We start from the raw sequence: 22404 nt of genomic DNA on the forward strand, positions 1-22404 counted from the left end.
CTTCAACGGCGATCCAGTACTTTGCGACTCTATTGTACTCTATGGTTTTGACACGATCGGCGAGCAGGAATCGATGTATCGAAAATTCTGCGCGCGGAACAGATTTGAAGCGGCGCGCCGACAAAAATAGTTTTGACACAAACGGCGCAAATATATCGAAAACCGGCGTTCGACCGTTTTCGATTAAAATCTCTGAATTTCCGGATTCCGCGCCGGTTTTCGATATATTTGCGCCGTTTGTGTCAAAACTATTTTTGTCGGCGCGCCGCTTCAAATCTGTTCCGCGCGCGGAATTTTCGATATATCGATTCCTGCTCGCCGTTTGTGTCAAAACTATTTTTTCCGGCGCGGCGCACTATGGTCCAATAGATCGTATTCGATACATCAAACGGCTGAGATTGTATCGATATCGATTGGTTCAAAACATAAACATAGCCTCAAAAGTAAATTCAGAAATCTGAGAGAACGGGTCTTTTGTAACAGATTTTTTATTCTTTTGCGTACCAAATGCCAATCTCAAGTGAAATTGTTAGGAATTTTCTCATTTTCAGCTTTTCCAACTTAAATCCTTACAGTTTGGTTTGAGGTTATGTGCTATTGTTTTGAACCAAACGATACATCGAACCGTTATCGAATACGGTCTATAGCCCGATTTAAGCGGCAATTTATCGAAAAATGAAGTTTGGAAAAAGTTCGATTTCAAGACTTAGATCAATAGTACATACTGTAAAGAAGACTCCTGTAAAATATCATCTAGATTGAAACACTAATAAAGATGTGACAAGCCTGGGAAGTGCGGCGCGCGGAGCACTTTTGAGTACGCTTCCAGTTACCGAGCGGCAGTGCTGTGTTTAAGGGCTTGTTTTCGTTGTTTCACCGTAACTGAAAGTGTTTGGGTACTTGATTTACAAAAAATAAGGTAATTTCTAGATGTTCCATGCTGAAACAATTCTTATTTATCATGTCTAATGCTCTAGATTAACCCTTAGACATAGTCAGTTTTTTCAATAAAATCGCAAAAGTATGACCCAAAAAATATACTTTGCACCTCTGAGCACCTCGTAATTTTATTACTCGGAAGTTACTACTGTCATGACTCTAAACTACCTTTTAGTCTGAGTGGCAGAACCATAGTCCACCATAGCCTCAAGTTATTTCTCATGAAAAATGACGTTTTCGCGTTTCTTAGCAGTCACTACTATTAGCTATCATACGCCATTGACCATGCATTTTATCATGTTCCACTCTCCTATTCTATCAAAACAGATGCCTTAGAGCCTAAATTTACCCAAGCAGAATAATACGAGTTGATGGGGCTGATCGGAAGGAATTGAAACTTATGCTCAAGAACAGCGAAGAGTCGCCTCGGGAGGCCACTTTTAAGGTCCCGTAAAAGTTTTTTTTTGGCGTTTTACCATGTTTCAAACATATAATCTATCAGAATGGATGCATGTAGGCTCAAGTTTAGCTTGGCAGATGAAAACGCGTTCAAACGGTTGACCGGTGGGACTTGAAAGTCCACAAAAAGTCCGCAAAAGTTTTTTTTTGACATTTACCCACGTATCAAACACATAGTCTATCAAAATGGATATATTTAAGCTTAAGTTCAGCTTGGCAGACGAAAACAAGTTCAAACGGCTGATCGGTGGAACTTGAGAAACTTTAAAGTAGTATCCTGAGCTGTCTTTTTCAAGTTCCCTTGACAGTAGTGTTCGACGAAGTTCTACTTTTAGCTTTTTATAGTCCATCCAATGTAAAATTTAATTGTGAAGCTTAAAAAAAAAAAAAAAAATTCCTCCGAGGATCGAACCCGGGACCTAAGATTTACCAATTAGACACGGTGTCCACTACACCGCTTCGAAGTCATTGGAATTCCGCTTCAATTTAAGGTTTTTCCACAAATTATACCGCAGTTATAAAAAGTATAAAAATGTTAAAAATTGATTTTTTTCTGAAAAATGTTAGCATATTTGCACTCAGCGACCCATAAAATCCCTGAGAACTCATGTTGCAAGGTTTAAACATACATATCTGATTTAATGCCGCTTAAATCGGGCTATGGGACCATAGTGCGGCACTCCAAATCTGTTCCGCGCGCAGAATTCTCGATATATCGATTCCTGCTCGCCGATCGTGTCAAAACTGTTTTTTCCGGCGCTGCACCAGAAAATAATTCGAAAAAGTGGCGCGCGGAATTATTTTCTGGTGCAGCGCCGGAAAAAACAGTTTTGACACGATCGGCGAGCAGGAATCGATAAATCGAGAATTCTGCGCGCGGAACAGATTTGGAGCGCCGCGCCGGAAAAAATAGTTTTGACACAAACGGCGAGCAGGAATCGATAAATTGAAAATTCCGCGCGCGGAACAGATTTGAAGCGGCGCGCCGACAAAAATAGTTTTGACACAAACGGCGCAAATATATCGAAAACCGGCGCGGAATCCGGAAATTCAGAGATTTTCATCGAAAACGGGTTTTTTCTTTCCGCGCGCCGGTAAAATATTCCGCGCGCAAGAAAAGAGTTTTGACACTAACGGCGTTCCATAGATGGTCTTGGTCTGCATTTTACATTTTGGATTGTAGCATAGAATAATAAGGCGTTAGCTTTATTATTCTATGATTGTAGTTGGTGTTCAATAGAGTACCTATATTGAGAGAGTATGGCCACTGAAGTTACCACCTCTGATTGGCTCAGCCATCTTAGGCTAAATGGAGCCCTTAGGACCCAAAAATGGCGGACGCCATAAATTAATGTAATGCAAAATGACTCAAAATGTAGTTGTCTTTGCTTATCGTAACGAGAGCTTTACCCAAATGCACTATTGCGACTTTTTTACATATTTTTAAGGCTAATCGTGTGCAATTTTTGAGAAAAATTATCTTGGATGCAGTAAGGTTGGCAGCAAGTGCGGTTGGTGATAACCGTCAAAAGTTGGCAATAACCCCCCTCCCATCCTCAAAAACCAAAACAAAGCACCGCCATTTTTGGGTCCTAAGCCTCTCCATGGGACCCAGTGGCCATACTCTCTTAGGTACTCTAGTGTTCAAGGCGGATAAGTTGGTGTCAGGGACGAGTTCTATAGGACGCCGTTCTGTTGTGAGCGGGTGATTTCAGCGCATTCTCGCGTAGGATCCTAGTCAACTCAGAGGATCCTTCCCCCCGAACCTCGACTCATCAATCGCCCGCTCCAAAAGTGAGGTTAAGCCGGAGATTGAAAAATAACACATAAGGCGGCTGAATTCTTGAAAAATAAGTATATTTTTGGCGTTTTTCGACCCCTTTCGGCACATTATAGTTGAATGCAAGTATTAGTACGGCGAAAAATTGGATTTTTTGCAGTTATACGCGATCCTACGGATTTTAATGAAGTCCAACAACTGATAACAGCAGTGAGTTGCGAGGATCCTACGCGAGACAGCAGCACTAGTACCTGCTCACGAATTTTGACATTAGCTACGTTTATGCGAGGCTCGAAACCGAGGTTTCACGAAACCCGAGTTTGTAATGCAAGTTTTCGCCGTCGGGTTTATGCGGGCGCTGTAACCCGACTTTCGCGGGAAATCAAACTTTCCGATTTTGGCGCTGTTTATGCGCATATTTTCGATTGAACTTGAATTTCATGTTGGCGCCATTTTCACACACAGCTATACTTCATTTTTCCACTATGAATTGATTCAATAAATTATTAGGTATTACTCTTTTAACCTGTGTATGTTCAATTTTTCCACAATATATAAGCGGAGGCTTCATCTTCACTAGAAAAGCCTTTACTGACTTTCTGAGCAACAGTTGGAAAAATGACAGTAGATGTTTAATCATTTCACGTTCATCTTTAAAATTGAATGAATACCTAATCTCAACAACCCTCCAAATCATGCTCGAGCTTATATTCTGAGTTCAGAAAAGTTGCCATAGGTAATTTTTAGTCATGTTAAAAATAATTATGGCAGGCGCAGAAATTCATCATGTTGTTGATTGAGCTTCTAATGATCTTACAATAGGTACTTAGATATAGGCATTGAAAGTGTAGGAGTGCTAATCCAGTAAAGCACCGCACTTTCACTCCATGCTGTCGTAAAGATTGTGTGTCTGCCATTATTGTAGTGAAACAAATAAAGAATCGGGATATACTTATGGGAATTCCTCCTTCAAGATATGATCAAAATAAGCAGATATTGATAGGTCAACAATGTATCGCTGAAGCAGAAGCGTCTAAATCCTCTTGAGGCAACGGACGGTGACAATCTCAACAAACTGGTGACGCTTCACAAATTTTGAATTTCCACATTCCCAGAGACACGCGCTGAAATCCTGTTTCTCACCCCTCTTTCCGACTGCTCTCCGAGTCCATGAGCAAGACAGGAAGAAAATAGGCAAGCTACCACCACTGTTTGCCTACCTATGTGTGTTTTTCTTAAACTTGATTTTCAAAGGTGACTCATGTAAAGAGCAACTGACAAACAAGATTTCAGAACCTGCCATTGCATTTCACTAATCTAAGACACAAACCCAACCTTACCATTGATATTCTTTCGCTTAGACTGTATATTATTCTCCCACTGAGATTCGATATGAACTCAATTCAAAAATCCTTCTGAATTTAATTATTCAGGTAGATTGGAATCTGGAGCTCTCAGTCTATCTGTAAAGCGCATTTACTAACATTCACTGCTGTCACAAGATATTTTTGCACAGGCAGAGCCACTTTCCACAGTTGATGCATCTCTAACGCCAAAGCTCAATTATGACAAGTGGTTCAACGACCAAAAATTGTTACACGCCTCAATAAAAACCTTATTCTTATCTCAAATTGAAAATCTTGGATCACAGAGCACTCACCGAAGAATCTCCTTCCTTCTGCATCAGTATGAGAAGAGTGACGATACTTTGGAGCAATAACTTTGAACTAGTTTCAATAAATGATGGCTTCAGAATTTGAGTCATCATTTACTAGAGATTGGATCAAAGAAATAAGTCAGCAGGTCACGGTTGTGGCTGGAGTCACACTTCCAGTAGGACAACCAGGAAATAGATACACGGATAACACACAAATTCAAGAGCTATGCAGCTCTGACTGGATCAGATTTTAGATTTAATCGGTAGATTGAAATGAAAAAATTCGGTGCACTACTTAAAGGGAAGCAGGGTGCCTTATCTTGAAATCTTAGGCAAATCGTTGGGATACAGTAAAAAAGTTCTCCGCAGATGATGAACTGGTAGGTAAGGCTATTACTCAATTGTAGCCTGTAAAGCTCTTTGCTTGCTTTGCTTCTGTAGTCATAAAATGTTGATTAGAGTTGCAAGAATTATCTGAAAAAGCAGTAATAAGCCTGGATTCCATCTGACACTAAACACCTTCACTAGAAAATAACGTCCTACGTTTAGCTAAATAAGGATAAGTAAGCCACATATAACTGAAGGAATCACGTAAAAGTGCTTAAGCAACAATTGTAGTAAAATTATGATTGTAAAAAATGTTGAATAATGGCAAAATTAAAGCTAAATCGTGGGATAAGCACCAGTTGTTTACGAACGTTATGATAATAAATCCGCCATATTGCCGATCGCGCACCTGAAAATCGCATTTGAAGTCGAATTTCAACTAATTTCAACCTCCGGTTCGTTTATGCGGAGTGCGAAAACCTAGTCTTTAGTGTAAAATAAGGTTTCAAACACAAATTTCGGAAACCTACATTTCGTTAGTTCCGTATCGTTTATGCCGTGATTTGAACCTTGGTTTCAAACTCAGGTTTCGATCAAGACCAATCCACCTGCGGGAAGCTACCAATGAATTCTGCCAATGAATGTTGACACCAGAAGAGAAACGAACGAGTAGCAAAGGTCGACATCGGCAATGGTCGATTCGTGGCGAACGGTCAGAGGTCGATTCGCGAATGGTCATACGTCGATGCCCGAACGCACCGAACCAATCGAACCTAGTTCACCATTGTGCATTTTATTTTACTTTTCATTGTGCTTTTCATTTTATCGTTTGTTGCAAATGGAGCATTATGTATAGGCTGCTTGTCTTTGCCGAGGACGACACTAAAGACCTCTAAGTTTAAGTAGCTCTCTTAGCAGAACGAGAGCCATAGTGGATCAGGAAATTCCATCAATGGTTGTAAATTAATCTAAATTTATGCTTTGTTTCTGACCCTTAAAGTAGATACCTAAGTAACCAGGTCTCGATTTTTAATTTGACCTCGACTGATGAGCAATAAAAGCCTAGCGTCACCATTAATGTCTTCCTTTTCTTCATCAGAGAAAGGCTATGTCCAATAATAGACTTAATTGAAAATGAACTTTGGAGAAACGTTCTCCTCTTAATTTTGCACCATGATTTGAAGAGAAAGGTCTTCAGGATTTTTCCATTCTGATACTTGGAGGGAATTTAAGTTTTTTTAATATCTTTTCTAATAAGACCCAGCTGGGGCGCTAAGTGGCTTTTTTTATTTATTTTTATCTTTTAATGTGATTAGACATACACATCAATGGTGAACCTAGAAAAATTTCCATTGTGCAAGGAATATGGATTGATAGCATCTCAGAATCGGTGCATTACATGCAATTTTTCTTCATGTACTGATCCGTTATGCTTCAAAATAGTAAAAAATTTAAGAACATCTGAAATGATGCAACTGCAGATAGGATTGTGGTTAAGTGATGTCACCTTCATTATGCATCCCCTTAAAATGGAAGGATTTATAAAATGAACTTCAAATTTCTTCAATGAAAGTGAAAAACTCTTATGAAGTTGCGTGTAAAAATCAATGTCTCATTTCTGTGTTTTCAGAAACAAGTCGCGGTGAAAATGCCTAATTTTTTTTTTTAATTTCATGGCAAATAAACTTGATTTTTCTCGTCTTTGAAAGTATCATGTCCTACCGCGATGTGCAAAAAGAATGCTCGATAGGTACCTATGTCATAACTTTTTCCATGTTTGAATTAAAATGTTCCGATTAGGACTAGTGTGAGAAGTTCCAGTTGTACTTCTTTGAGGCTGGGCCTCAACCGGCTCTTTCACTTTTGCAGTCAAGTATACTTAGTGTTTCATCCTCTTATCTTTTTGTGTTCGTGTTTTCAGCACCCTGTCTCTCTTTAGTAGGGAGCCGAGGCACCCTTCTATGACTCAGTCTTGTCACGTTACAGTATGAGGAACTGCGCAAAAGCAGATTGAAGCAAAGGAAACTGCGTGTCGGTAGTAAATTCTAGGTATCCTACATGAATGTATTTATTTCCAAGTAACTCCTGTGGGTAACAAAGCGTTGGCTTCCACATCAAGAATAAAGTTGTCAAAGTAGAGGCTTGAAAGCAACTTACAATGAGGTAGATGTAAAGACCTGTGATATTAAAGCGTATTAAAGGTGATAAGGAACTTTACCATCGAAGAAATCTTCAGTCATGGCGACTATGACCATGGAGCAGAGACGTTTCCCTCGCTGTATAAGAAAATCTGCCATTAAAGTTTTTCAAGAACAAGAAAAGCTACAGTTTCATCTGCATTTTTCATCAACTTGGTTCTCAAGAAACCTTCAATGATCAGACGCAATGATATGCTCCTTTGGCGTGGTAGCGAGTGGAGATAATCTATGAACTGCTGAAAGACTACTTTTTCCTCAAAAAGTGGATTTTTCCACCTACCTACACGAAAGTCGTAGAATGTCCACTCAATTAGGGCTCAGACTGAAAAAGAAATTAATTAATTAATTTAAACTGACTCAAAAACACTTCCGGATTGAACAGCTTCGATTAACTTCCCACCGTTCCGACAATGAACAGCAGTGGCTAGGCAAGAAATTACTACTAAACAGACACACTGCCAAAAAAATAATTTATCCGACGACATGCGAAAATTTATTCAGTGAAAAATATTAGACATTCTTGACTAATAAATAGGTGTGTAGATGTACTATCACTATTACTAATGTCCTCAAAAGGGGTTAGTTTAATGAGAAACAATAACAAACTCGTCCGAACTCGCCCCGGCGAATGTTCATGACATTCGCGGCAGTTCGCGGAACCATTCGACCCGTTCGCTTCGAGTCGACGACTGCCCTTTTTTCGAATTCGACTTCTGCCGATGTCGACGATTGAACTCCGCTCAAGAGAAACATCTGAGGCACCCGGTGGCCGTCGTTCAGGGGTTCTCAAACATTGCAATGTTTCCCAGGTGCGCCGCTAGGCGCTATATAACCTTAGTTTCTTACGTGAAGTCCAGCCAGCACGTTATGCACGTTATGGTTGTCAATATTACTTGCAGTAACATAGTAACGAGCAGTTGCATAGTTTGAATTTATGGTGCAGGCTTCAATTTCGTATAATCCACATAATTTAACGAGCTTACCAGCGGCTCGCTTGTCCGTTACGGCGTTGGGGAAGAGGAGAGACACTTAAGCTTTCGCATGCGTCCTTCATCCTTATAATTTTCAAATACTTAAAAGCCGAGCATAATATCTCTGGTGAAAGAATACATGGTCTAAATTAAGACACTACCACGACCTGCAGTAAAAACTGAGTTCCTACTTGTATTTCACCCAAAATTGTAAATAAAAATATTTTTTAAAAACCCCTGTTGCAAGCGGCATGGTTTTTTTCCGTGGGGTTGTCGGCAATTAAGTAGGGGAGACTTTTCTTTTTGTGGTCCGCGCATTTACCGCTGCATCAGTGTTTTTTCCGAAGAGTTTTCACATATTTAGTAATCCATCATTTAGGCACTGGTATGCATCTTTAATTTCAGTTCAAAATATTCACAATTTCCCGAGTTTTCCCGACCCCCCCCCCCCCCCCCCTCCCGAACCGCTACCCCCGCCAATAAAAAATATATTAATGGCCGCTGGTGCAAAACTCGTGAGATGTGATTTTACTGAAATTCTATAGCAAACCAGTCTTAGTAGGCTTTTAACTCAATTTGAATAAGTTCAGCTTGTGAAATATTAATTTTTACTCGACGAGTTGTAGCGACATCCCCCCCCCCCCCCCTAGCCCTTCCGGGCCCATAAAACTAGAGATTGCAATTATTACGGGCCATTTTACTGAAATTCGATGATAAACCAGTCTTGGTGCATCTCTAAATAGGTACCATCAAAATTTCAGCGCAAATATCTTATGAGGCACCATTTTGCTGGAAAGTAAGCTGTGCTTCACGATGAGATTGCACACATTTTTCAGGGGCTGCGTATGCAACCTCAAATCAAAATAACCCGCGACAAACCTCCGAACTTTGAAATTTGACTTAAATCTTTTCCCTCTCTAAATTACATAGGTACATAATACATTACTGACAATGTCTGCTTATCAAGACTTATTGGGTGCTTTGTAAAACTTTTAAAACATTCCAAAGAATTATCATTTTAAAGTCCATGAAGTTTTTAGGTAATCTCCTGCGACGCTGACAGAAGACCCTTCAACACCAAATGCTTCAAACTAATTGGGCAGCGGATTGGAATTATGAGGGGTTTTCTCCACAATATCACTTCGAAAAGGCTGAGAAAATACAAAAGGACATTCTGTCCTAAACTCATTACGTATCAAATAATGTGCAAAAATGCAAAAAGGAAAGGCGCAATTGGCAAAAGATCAAAATAACCTTTCTGTGATTCCTCAAAAAATCTCAAATCCGCCTATTTTTATATATTAAAAGTTAAAAGAGCTGGAATTTACAATGAAATCAATTGACAATTCATAATTATAACGCGTTAAGGCTTATGCCGCACGGGCCGCCGGAATGGCGCCCTGGGCTCACCAATAAATCGAGAACCTGGCGGGTGTAATGAAATAAATGTAATTTTAAAACGCGAAATAGAAAGTTTACGAAACTTGGTCAAAATATCCCGGATACCATCAGCTTTCATCGAAAGTTTAGTCTCACACCGCACGGGGCGCCGGAAGGGCGCCAGGGACTCACCAATAAATCCAAAACGTGAATTTGAATTCCCCGCCCATTTTCAAATGAATGTAATATAAAAACGCAAAATAGAAAGTTTACGAAACTTGGTCAAAATACGTAAAATACCATCAACTTTTATCATTAATTTAGTCTCACACTGCACGGGGCGCCGGAAGGGCGCTATAAACTCACCAATAAATCAGGAGCCGGAATTCGAATTTCCCGCCGAATTTTAAATTTATGTAATTTAAAAACGCAAAATAGAAAGTTTACGAAACTTGGTCAAAATACGTAAAATACCATCAGCTTTCAGCGCAAGTTTAGTCTCACACCGCACGGGGCGCCGGAAGGGCGCCAGGGACTCACCAATGAATCAGGAACCGGAATTCAAATTTCCCGCCCAATTTTAAATGAATGTAATTTAAAAACGCAAAATAGAAAGTTTACGAAACTTGGTCAAATTACGTAAAATACCATCAACTTTTATCGCAAATTTAGTCTCACACCGCACGGGGCGCCGGAAGGGCGCTATAAACTCACCAATAAATCAGGAACCGGAATTCGAATTTCCCGCCGAATTTTAAATTTATGTCATTTAAAAACGCAAATTAGTAAATTGACGAAAGTTGGTCAAAATACGTAAAATACCATCAACTTTTATCACAAATTTAGTCTCACACTGCATGGGGCGCCGGAAGGGCGCTATAAACTCACCAATAAACCCAAAACCGGAATTTGAATTTCCCGCCCAATTTTAAATGAATGTGATTTAAAAACGCATAATAGAAAGTTGACGAAACTCGGTCAAAACACGTAAAATATCATCAACTTTCAGCGCAAGTTTAGTCTTACACCGCACGGGGCGCCGGAAGGGCGCTATAAACTCACCAATAAACCCAAAACCGGAATTTGAATTTCCCGCCCAATTTTAAATTTATGTCATTTTAAAACGCAAAATAGAAATTTGACGAAACTTGGTCAAAATATCCCCGATACCATCAACTTTAAGCACATGTATAGGCTCATACTGCACGGGGCGCCGGAAGGGCGCTATAAACTCACCAATAAACCAAAATCCTGAATTTGAATTTCCTGCCCGATTTCAAATGAATGTAATTTTGAAACGCATAATAGAAAGTTGACGAAACTCGGTCAAAATACGTAAAATATCATCAACTTTCAGCGCAAGTTTAGTCTTACACCGCACGGGGCGCCGGAAGGGCGCTATGGACTCACCAATGAATCAAAAACCGGAGTTTGAATTTCCCGCCCAATTTTAAATGAATGTAATTTAAAAACGCATAATAGAAAGTTGACGAAACTCGGTCAAAACACGCAAAATATCATCAACTTTTACTGCAAGTTTAGTCTCACACCGCACGGGGCGCCGGAAGGGCGCTATAAACTCACCAATAAACCCAAAACCGGAATTTGAATTTCCCGCCCAATTTTAAATGAATGTGATTTAAAAACGCATAATAGAAAGTTGACGAAACTCGGTCAAAACACGTAAAATATCATCAACTTTCAGCGCAAGTTTAGTCTTACACCGCACGGGGCGTCGGAAGGGCGCTATAAACTCACCAATAAACCCAAAACCGGAATTTGAATTTCCCGCCCAATTTTAAATTTATGTCATTTTAAAACGCAAAATAGAAATTTGACGAAACTTGGTCAAAATATCCCCGATACCATCAACTTTAAGCACATGTATAGGCTCATACTGCACGGGGCGCCGGAAGGGCGCTATAAACTCACCAATAAACCAAAAACCGGAGTTTGAATTTCCCGCCCAATTTTAAATGAATGTAATTTAAAAACGCATAATAGAAAGTTGACGAAACTCGGTTAAAACACGCAAAATATCATCAACTTTTACTGCAAGTTTAGTCTCACACCGCACGGGGCGCCGGAAGGGCGCTATAAACTCACCAATAAACCCAAATCCTGAATTTGAATTTCCTGCCCGATTTCAAATGAATGTAATTTTGAAACGCATAATAGAAAGTTGACGAAACTCGGTCAAAATACGTAAAATATCATCAACTTTCAGCGCATGTTTAGTCTTACACCGCACGGGGCGCCGGAAGGGCGCTATAAACTCACCAATAAACCCAAAACCGGAATTTGAATTTCCCGCCCAATTTTAAATGAATGTAATTTAAAAACGCATAATAGAAAGTTGACGAAACTCGGTCAAAATACGTAAAATATCATCAACTTTCAGCGCAAGTTTAGTCTTACACCGCACGGGGCGCCGGAAGGGCGCTATGGACTCACCAATGAATCAAAAACCGGAGTTTGAATTTCCCGCCCAATTTTAAATGAATGTAATTTAAAAACGCATAATAGAAAGTTGACGAAACTCGGTTAAAACACGCAAAATATCATCAACTTTTACTGCAAGTTTAGTCTCACACCGCACGGGGCGCCGGAAGGGCGCTATAAACTCACCAATAAACCCAAATCCTGAATTTGAATTTCCTGCCCGATTTCAAATGAATGTAATTTTGAAACGCATAATAGAAAGTTGACGAAACTCGGTCAAAATACGTAAAATATCATCAACTTTCAGCGCAAGTTTAGTCTTACACCGCACGGGGCGCCGGAAGGGCGCTATAAACTCACCAATAAACCCAAAACCGGAATTTGAATTTCCCGCCCAATTTTAAATGAATGTGATTTAAAAACGCATAATAGAAAGTTGACGAAACTCGGTCAAAATACGTAAAATATCATCAACTTTCAGCGCAAGTTTAGTCTTACACCGCACGGGGCGCCGGAAGGGCGCTATGGACTCACCAATGAATCAAAAACCGGAATTTGAATTTCCCGCCCAATTTTAAATGAATGTAATTTAAAAACGCATAATAGAAAGTTGACGAAACTCGGTCAAAACACGCAAAATATCATCAACTTTTAGCGCAAGTTTAGTCTCACACCGCACGGGGCGCCGGAAGGGCGCTATAAACTCACCAATAAACTCAAAACCTGAATTTGAATTTCCTGCCCGATTGCAAATGAATGTAATTTTGAAACGCATGATAGAAAGTTGACGAAACTTGGTCAAAACACGCAAAATATCATCAACTTTCAGTGCAAGTTTAGTCTTACACCGCACGGGGCGCCGAAAGGGCGCTATGGACTCACCAATAAATCCAGAACCGAAATTGAATTTCCTGCCCATTTTCAAATGAATGTAATTTAAAAACGCAAAATAGAAAGTTGACGAAACTTGGTCAAAACACGCAAAATATCATCAACTTTTATCACAAATTTAGTCTCACACCGCACGGGGCGCCGGAAGGGCGCTATAAACTCACCAATAAATCCAAAACCTGAGTTTGAATTTCCCGCCGAATTTCAAATTAATTAATTCCCGCCATTATTCGTATAAACGTCGGTTGTCTGGCGGGAAATTTGAATGTTATTGTGATGCAGTGGTAAAAGGAAAGCGGTCTTTACTCGCCTCGTGTGGTAGAAGCAGAAAAAAAAAAAGAAAAGAAAAGAAAAAAAAAATGATCACACAATGATATTTCGTTTGGCAGAAGAGTTTAATTTCAGTAATTTCTTGAGGACTTTTTATGTTACCCTCAACGATTGATTATCCAATATTTTCAAGTGATACTTGGAATTTTCCTTAAAATATTTTTGGAATAATATTGCAAATGAACATTAGGAAAAATAATGTATACTGTGGGCACCTGACTACTATTATTCTATAAAAGAAGCTCATGAAACTGTTCAATATTCCAAATAAATGGTTCAGCGCGGTAAGAGAATAATATCTTGAAATAAAAGTTCAGAATATTTGAATATTTTGAGAAAATCAATTGAATTTCATGTTTCATTTTCTAAAGCAAGTTTTAATTAAAATTAGGGTGACTATCCGAATTAAGTCTCCTAATTTATTTTCAGATGTGCCTACTGCACCCATCTTGCGGCTTGTGTATCAGTCTTATTGGAAAGGAATGTGGATTGAACGCTTAATACTTTGAAAATTTGTTATAAGTTTTCTAGGTTCCTTTTTGATTAGTTGAAATTAAAAGGAAAATTCGAAAGGATCGACTCAATAAAAAAAAAAAAAATAAAAAAAAAAAATAATCTGGAGTGGCCTTCTTGTGCTCTTTGCAGTTTGTGGCTTAATGCAGAATGAAAGCTGCACTGGGAAAAAGTTCTCAGGGATCCAGAGTCCGAACTCTAAAGAAATTTTGACATGAGTAAATACTCTTGATTCAATGTGATTTTTGCTTGAATCGAGAGCCCAGTTACTTTAGGCGGATTTCATTTTGAATCTAGCAAAAATCCAATTAAATCAAAAGTATTTTTTCTTGTCTAATTTTTTAAAAGTCTGGACTCTGGATCCAAGAGCATTTATTTTCCAGTGTGACCTTAATACGATATTTTGAGCAATTTTTATGATTTTTCTCTGTTGTGTTATTCATTTATATCCAGTTAAACTTTTGCGTAAAATTCAAAGATAGGTATTCAAAACACAGATCTCTTGGCGGGTGCAAAAACAAATTGTTGGAGGAATTATGAAATTTGCCGGGAACATGGAAGCGAGTCGTAAGTGCAGTCCTGGATGAGCCTCAAGACACATAGGATCTTGTACTAACCATGGATCATACAGAAATGCATTAACAGCTCTCTTCACTATCACAACAGATTTAAGCACATCTGTCGCTCAACCCTTCAATGTAGTGCTGTGCTTGCATACTGTCTCTTCTTGTTTTAATGGGCATCCTATGAAAGGAGACTTAGGTGAAAAAAATTAATCGAAAGTGAAAAATAAAAGAACTGAAGAAGAAACATGCTCCTCCACAATCTTCACATATTTTTTTTTGTTTTTGACAAGAAAGTAATTTTATGCACAAATTTAGATTATTTATGCTTCATTATCTCTCCTTAGGACATTTTGAGTTTCTTGTGCTAAGTAAGATGTTTCATGAACATTCTCAAATTCACTTGACACTTGGAATTAGCGAATAAAAAAAAACCTCAATTATACCTAGTGGGATGAATGAATGCATCAGAGATGAAAGTACATACTGATATGATTTTATTTAAAAAAAAAATGGGTAACAAGGCAAAATTATGCTTGAACCCAGATCCAAACTAAAATTGAGCCTGTGAATTTCCTTCTTTCCTTTCAAAGACTCATTTTCGGTAATGATTTAGGGGTGCAATTATTTACAATGGAGATAGTTTGTGAAAAAATTAATACTTGTCATGGTGTATGTTGTATGTACAATTGATACGTACATTGACTAATTCCAAATTTGCACAGTGGTACGTAGCAAATGAGAGATTTCTTCCTGACTACATGGCGATAAGAAACCTGAGTGAATTCCAGGGAAATAACTAATTAACATATCACTAGGAAGAGTTTAAGTACAGGCCCTTCAGATCCAGCGTCTTTTTTTTTCACAAAATATGTACGACACTTTGCACCAAGTTTTCAAAGAGGACAAACTAATAATTCACAGCACATTTAGAACAACATCTCCATACACACAGATGTGTGCAGGGAGTTGAAAATTAAATTTTTAAGTAACAATAACAATAATCTATACATGAACTAGTATTAACTTGGTGCGCTAGTATTACCTAAAAATAAATTGCTTTCTGACTAAATGACAAAAAAAAGGATATTGGTAACAATTGAAGAAAACAGACTAATTAGCACACCAGTGGATAAGGCTCAGGGACTATATTGCTTCAGAACCATCGCTTTTTCTTCCTCACCAATTATTTACGTCACTTTGCATCAAGATTCCAATAAAAAGGAACTAGTGAGTTTGATATACTTACAAGTTTGTCACCTCCGTACAAATAGTATCGGATGAAAAGTCACATTGAACAACAGAACTTTTAAAGCAAACACTACAGCAGGAAAGTCATGGTAACACTGAATATTTGAATCTATTCATCTTCAATGGAGCATTAAAGGACACTCAGAAAAAGGTTTACTGATTATAAATTATTTATGAGACAGGAAAATAATTGCTAACTGTCCCTAGTATGATGTGCATAAGTCAATACAGAGAACTACATTCTAGGAAGTAAACAATTCGATAGTAAAGACACTTATTGCCATAAAACTACTGAGGCTTGAAATAAAGATAGTTGCATCAATTTTCTCTTCCTTATTTTCTTTATGAACACGGCTAATAAGGAGTTACTCATACCAACCATGCCCTGATAGCAATGATTGCCTACGAGTTGATATTTAGGTGAAAAAAGGAAATTTCTCAGGATCTGCCTGTAATATATCACAAACATAGGTCATTGGGAGAGACTACAGGCTGAGGATACACAAGTCAAAGGCAAAGAAAAGAAAGGCTCAACAATGCCGGGACTACGAAGACCCGAGATAGGGCAATCATGAGACGTATGTAAAATCACTTTTGATTACAATAAGAACAGAATTTTTTCAAAATATGCATACAATATACAATCAAAATATCAGATTCCAAAATTTTTAAACACCGAAATTTGGAAACAAATGCTGGTATGTAGGGCAGAGAATCTCTGAGGCATGTTAAATAAATTGATGAAGATTGTTTTGAAGATAAAAACATTTAAAACGTTAATATGGCAGTACATAATCACAAGAGCCGAGAAATAAGGAAACGGCCCGGTACGTTTGGAATTCTTTCACGAGCTTCTTAATAGCACAATCTAAGATTAGCAAGCTCTGTAAGGATTTTTCAATAAATACGTAAAATGGACTACACAAGATTCTAAAATGACTAAAATTATTAAGTACTACTAAAACTCACTTGCATTTAAAATAAATAGAATTGGACTGGTTTCGAGGGCATTTCTTCCTCTTCAGTGAACACCAACTGCCGGTGTTCACTGAAGATGAAGGAAAGCCTTTAAAACTAGTCCAATTTTATTTATTGTAAGCGAAAGTGAGTTTTAATGGATCTTAATAATTTTAGTTATTTCAGTAAGATGTGGTCATTTTTGGTCACAAAGATTTACGTAAAACTGACGAGGTTGCAAAGGTCAAAACTTCAAAAGAAGTAATTGTCATTGGCAATTTTTATGGCAAAAGAGGATGCTGTATTGGCTGCAAAGTTATCAGATCATTCTGTGAAGATGTGCTCAATGACGGCGGAAATTACATTTTTAAAGTATAAGAGCAGAGTGAGTTAAACATTTTTAAACAGATTCAATCAACTCAAAATACCCATACTAGGCTCAATGGACTTGAAGGTTAAAATAAATTATCGACTCTGTAATAACAAAGCAGATGCAAACAATGAGGATGAAGAAGGTGGACATGTGTTGGAGGTTTTCTTGTAGCAGATATCATTATTTCCTCAAAACAGAAGTAGTATCTTATTTAAAGTTAGCACTGAAATTCAACGTTCAGAGATTCACATAGCCTTTGGAAATCTTTTGATGTGAGCATCATACATGGAATGTCAGCAGCACTGAGATTTGCTGCTCTCAAGGCTTGGCTAACATCTTCTAATGTGAAGCTGCGTTTTGGGAGAACCTGTGGGCAAAAATTGATAACATTAAAATATTATAGGAGCAAGATGTAATGCATTTTACAGAGGGATTTGATTTAAGGTGCGTTGTTTTGGCGTGATTTTCTTGTTTTATTATTACTATGCGCCTTCTTGTTTCTATCTTTACCTACGAAACCGAGTTATTTTTGGCAAAAATTTCTGGTCAATGAGGTAAGATAAGCATGAGAAAACACAAATCTCAAAGATAGTAAGTATGTAAATTAGAAAAAACTTCAAAGATAGCAGGTGTGTCAACTAAATAAATAATATTAGAAAGTCTTTTAAATTAAAAACTGAATTTCCTTAAATACTTTAAAAGTGAGCTGTCATGAAATAGACTTTTTACTTGCGTAAAAGAGACACCACAATAATTAAAATATCAGTTGCAGCTGTAGGAAAAAATTTTGATAAATTTTAACGGTAGGACTACTTCACTTATGATCCTAACTACAATTTCCTAAATTTTGTACAAAATCCTGCGAGCGAGTTGGGGAAAAATATCAATTTTAGAACATTCCTGCCCTGGGCTCGATAAAAGAAATCTGAACCTTCTTTTGTTAGATACATAACATGCATAAAAGTCGTTTCTGCAACGCACTGTAGCATTTTGCAACACCGCTCTGCGTTCTGTAGACACATGAATTTAATATTTGATGCAACCCTTTGAGTCATCTGCAGCCTTTATTTGAAGTTATGATTTTCGCACAGGAATAAACAAACACTGCAAAGGAGCAATAATAGTGGTGTAAGAATAATTCTAATTTTTGCAGAAAAACATTGCATTTCAACACCACTCCAAGAAACACTGAAAAAAATTTTAAGTTTTCAAGAATTTGAGACACATCAACTCAAAGAGGTGTATTGTTGGCTTGAGGCTCAAGGGATCTTTGTGGCGATTTTTATAAATTTACATGCTATTCCACGGATTTTGTCATAGAGATGTGTGAAAAGTTGACCAACCCCTACTTGGTGTATAGACATCAAAATGCACAACTTTGGAGACAATGCTCTCAAAACTTAAAAACTCGACATCCACTGTTGATACATGTATGGCTAGACATCGGAAAATTTCACCGCTGCGATTCGCCGCGAAATTTTTAAAATGTGCTTAGGAATTTGAAAACCAGACAGAAGCACCGATCAAAACACCCTGATCACGAAAATATAAAGCGAAATAACGCGAAATCTGCCATTTTCCGGATTTATCGCGAAATCGCGCGGAATCATCCAAATTTATCCGCGAAATCGGCGAAATCCGTACATTTTCGTGAAATTTACGTATGTATGCTTGTAAGACGAAGTTTGCCGCGCTTTTTTTCAAAATAAGAAATTACGGAGTTGTTTCTGAGCATTGGTCGTCATTGGCTACAAGCTATCGACGTTCGCCAATGGCATCAAAATACTAATGAAAGAAAGGGCGGCAACCAAGGCATAAACATGACCTCAAATAATTTTAACATGTGATCATGTGAAAGCTATATTTTAAACTGTCAAACGCAAAAATCGCTACAAAAATAACGGCGAAATCAGAAAAATTAACAGCGGAATTCGGGGAAAATAACCGCGAAAACGGGGAAAAATAAAAGCGAAATTTTCCAATGTCTGCAAATGGCTTCAGATTATGCTTAGCTAAAGATTTACTTCTAAAAAGGAGAGTCAAATATTACCATTTTTCCGCACTTTAGCAATTCAGCAGTCAGCATACATATGAAAGAGTATAACAATACGGCCATGCATCTGAAAGAATCAAGAGAAAGTGTAAGTGACAACGGTGAATTTGCAAGGGTCTGAAATCTGATGAATTTCATGTTTAAGTGGAAACTTTTAAGGGAACTGAACACGAAGATACCCTTGATTCGTAAATTGAGCAATTATTAGAGGAGATATGACAGAATAACCGATCCTGCTAAAATACATGTGTTTAAATGGAAAATGCCGCCCGATGACGTCAAACGGCAGCACATTTTCTCACTTTTAAATCGATCTTTCTCCAATTTCCCATGTCAGAAAAAAATTATGAAAAATACTGCGAACTCAGCTCATTAGGCACTTTCAGACGAAGCAATTACATTTTTTTGTGCAAAGTCTCCACTGAATAGGACTCAGTGGACATTCAGGTTGATAGGGGTTCATATAAGATGTTGTCTTAAAGGTTTTTTAAATGTCAGATTTAGATTTCAAGAAGTCCCATTACAGATACGAGACGTTAAATGCGGACATCGCTTAAAAATAATTATTTCAGTTCAAAATGGCAATTTCCTTGAACATTAGCTTCTCCTTACAGCAAATAGTGTCAAAGAATCCATGATCAGTACTGATTGACTATCGTAAATTGCTCTTTTGCTTCAAAATCAGGGTTGGCGACGCATCACCAACCAGACATTTTTGACCTTTAAAGTCTCATGTCATTGAATGTTATCATATTGCATCATATTTTTCAGCATGGATAAGTTCAGAGACATCATTTCTATTAATGTATTAACTTGGTTTTTAATTGTTTTGCCCTAAGTCGTTTATAACCCGTTTCATTGTCGTTTCATTGTAATTGACCTGTACAATAGCTCTACCAGGAGCTTACATTTCTGTACCAAAGATCAAATAAATAAATAAACCCACGGCAATACGACTATTCCTCTTATCTTGAAATCAACCATGTGTCATAAATTATTACCTGAATTTGATGGGCGATACAGTTTTGAGACAGACATTCACTCCCTGTGAATCCCATTATCTGAACATAACTTTAAAGGAAACTTAAAATGTCTCTGATCAAAAAAATTTTAGTTATACCATAGTAAGTAGCCTGAATACTAGGATTCTCTTCAGGGATAGTTTAGTATTTGCTGTTCTATTATTATCTTTTACCTCATGCAATAATAGTACCTACTGTGCTAAACTTTTGCGGGTCCTACGGTTATGCTAGAAGTTTCTGTGGTTGGGGTATCCATGAATATAAGTGATGCTACAGATGGAAAAAAAGGAAGAACAAGTTTTTGATAATTTCTTACCTGATTTCGATCCTATCTCCAAACCAGGGAATTAAGGCTTTAGATCTATGCACTGAACTTCGAAACTTATATTCATTACTCTGCATTGCTTTTTTCATAGTTCGGCTGCTCATAGAGTTGTCTTGCAGTTACCGTGCTCCACGACAATGTAAGTAGAAAGAGGAATTGGACGAGCTGTATTGAATGTTAGGCAATTCTTAGACCCTGAAATACATTGGTAATTTGAATTAGACACAGTTACAGCAGTATTCACTTAATTATTCCTGGTATATTATGATATAATATGTAGTAATGATTTTGGAAAGAATGAGCAAACCAATGGTAGGTATGGGTTTCACAAAATTCTGAAATTGCTCTTCTCATAGGATACTGTTTGCTTTATCTATTTACTAAATGCAACTGAAGGTTCTCATTGACATTTCAAGATTGCTGAGTGTTTGGTGCAAACATTAGATATTCATTTGTAAAAATACAAATAATTGGGTGATTCAAACAAAGTCTAATGATGCCGACACTATGGCAAAATTCCACCGAAGGGTTCCAAGTTGACCTAAAATAATGTTCCAGAAATGACTATAAATTCTCTTGTGGTCTTCACAATATATCTCTTCTAATACTATATGTTATGCTTGATATAACATTTGTATAACTCTTCACGGTGAGATAATGTTCCTTCAATAAAAAACATGGGCAGGTATTCTCAGTCATTAGTAGGTTAGTTTAGAAAGAGTGAAGCTGTGTTGTTGAAGTAGATAAATCTGATTCCGTTTGGTTTTCCTGTTTGCAAACGCAACCTCACGGTCCCCATTAATCTCCAGCAGGCTGATTATTGAAAGTTTAAAGCAAACCCCATAAGATATCGTATTGCGATATATTGCATGGTTAAGATAGGGCTATGTCTTGTCGTGTCGGACAGAAGGAGTTTCAATAATCCGGCCACAGAGGTTGATTAGCGTTCAATAGAACTGTTAGGCATTCATATTTACCCGCACAAGTCATCGTGTAATTCAAACAGAGTCCAACAACAACAACCGCTTGTGATTAGGTAATTCCATTTAAAAACGGTCCCAAATAGTTAACTTCGACAAGGCAGCTTCATTTCTTGTATGCTGTCCCTTTTTCATGCACATGGTCTCACTCAGTATTTTCATGCATGCATATCTCAAAAAACTTACCTTCTGGAGTCCTGATGCGACACCATGGAAATTGAGCTGCACTTGTAGGAATTGAATCAGTACTAATAAAAAAACACAAACACTCAAGGCGAGGACATTGAGGACAGTTGCAGGGCGGCTCACCACTAACAACATTGACATTTGAAATCCAGATCCTGCTTTCAAGGTAGCAGAACTTCAGGATAGATTTGGATTGGAGGCATTTCTTACTTCATAGAAATTAGTAAACTTCACAATAGTATTACGTTTTTAATTACTGCCATTTCCCTTTGAATTATAGGCAAACTAAAGACTCACAATCAGTGCACTGCTACACGCGATTTCAGCTTGAAAACATATAATAAGTAACCGTTCGATGTCGTTCAAATTTACATGCAAATGCAACCCATGCTTCTGGTGAATTCTTATCAGTATTCATTTGGGATTGGGAACCACTCATTGCCACTATATGTTTACATTTTGTTTCGATATATATCGATATGTACTGGGTGTTCAAAAAGTAGTAGTTTCTTGGCAGGGATCTTCATTGGCAGCTTCACGGACGTGACCAATCCACACAGGTCAGTCATTGCGCAGCTTTTTGAAATCCACTCCCCCGCCCGGCCCTAACTCGCAGCACTCATTGTGACGTACTATTGAGTGCACCCATAAGAAATACATTGTATGCACTCAATTACTCAATACTACGTCACTGCGCAGTAGAGTACCAAAATTCGTCCTCGGGAATGACTGACCTGTGTGGATTGGTCTTGGTTTCGATTGAAGTTAGGTTAAGAGGGTTTTTGCGTTTGGCCCAGATATTCCAGA

General features: G+C 38.0%; 1 protein-coding gene across 1 annotated transcript; it reads right to left on the reverse strand.

Moving 5' to 3' along the window:
* Positions 1-14924: 14924 nt before the first annotated feature.
* Positions 14925-22132, reverse strand: LOC109033154 (uncharacterized). The gene is made up of 4 exons (XM_072297284.1): positions 21598-22132; positions 20423-20626; positions 19082-19151; positions 14925-17398 (listed from the first exon to the last, which is right to left on the reverse strand). Exons 2-4 carry the CDS (start codon positions 20533-20535, stop codon positions 17249-17251), a joined length of 333 nt encoding a protein of 110 aa, XP_072153385.1. The 5' UTR covers positions 20536-20626; positions 21598-22132; the 3' UTR covers positions 14925-17248.
* Positions 22133-22404: the final 272 nt, after the last annotated feature.

This window comes from Bemisia tabaci, chromosome 2, assembly GCF_918797505.1.
Source record: "Bemisia tabaci chromosome 2, PGI_BMITA_v3".
NCBI lineage: Eukaryota > Metazoa > Arthropoda > Insecta > Hemiptera > Aleyrodidae > Bemisia > Bemisia tabaci.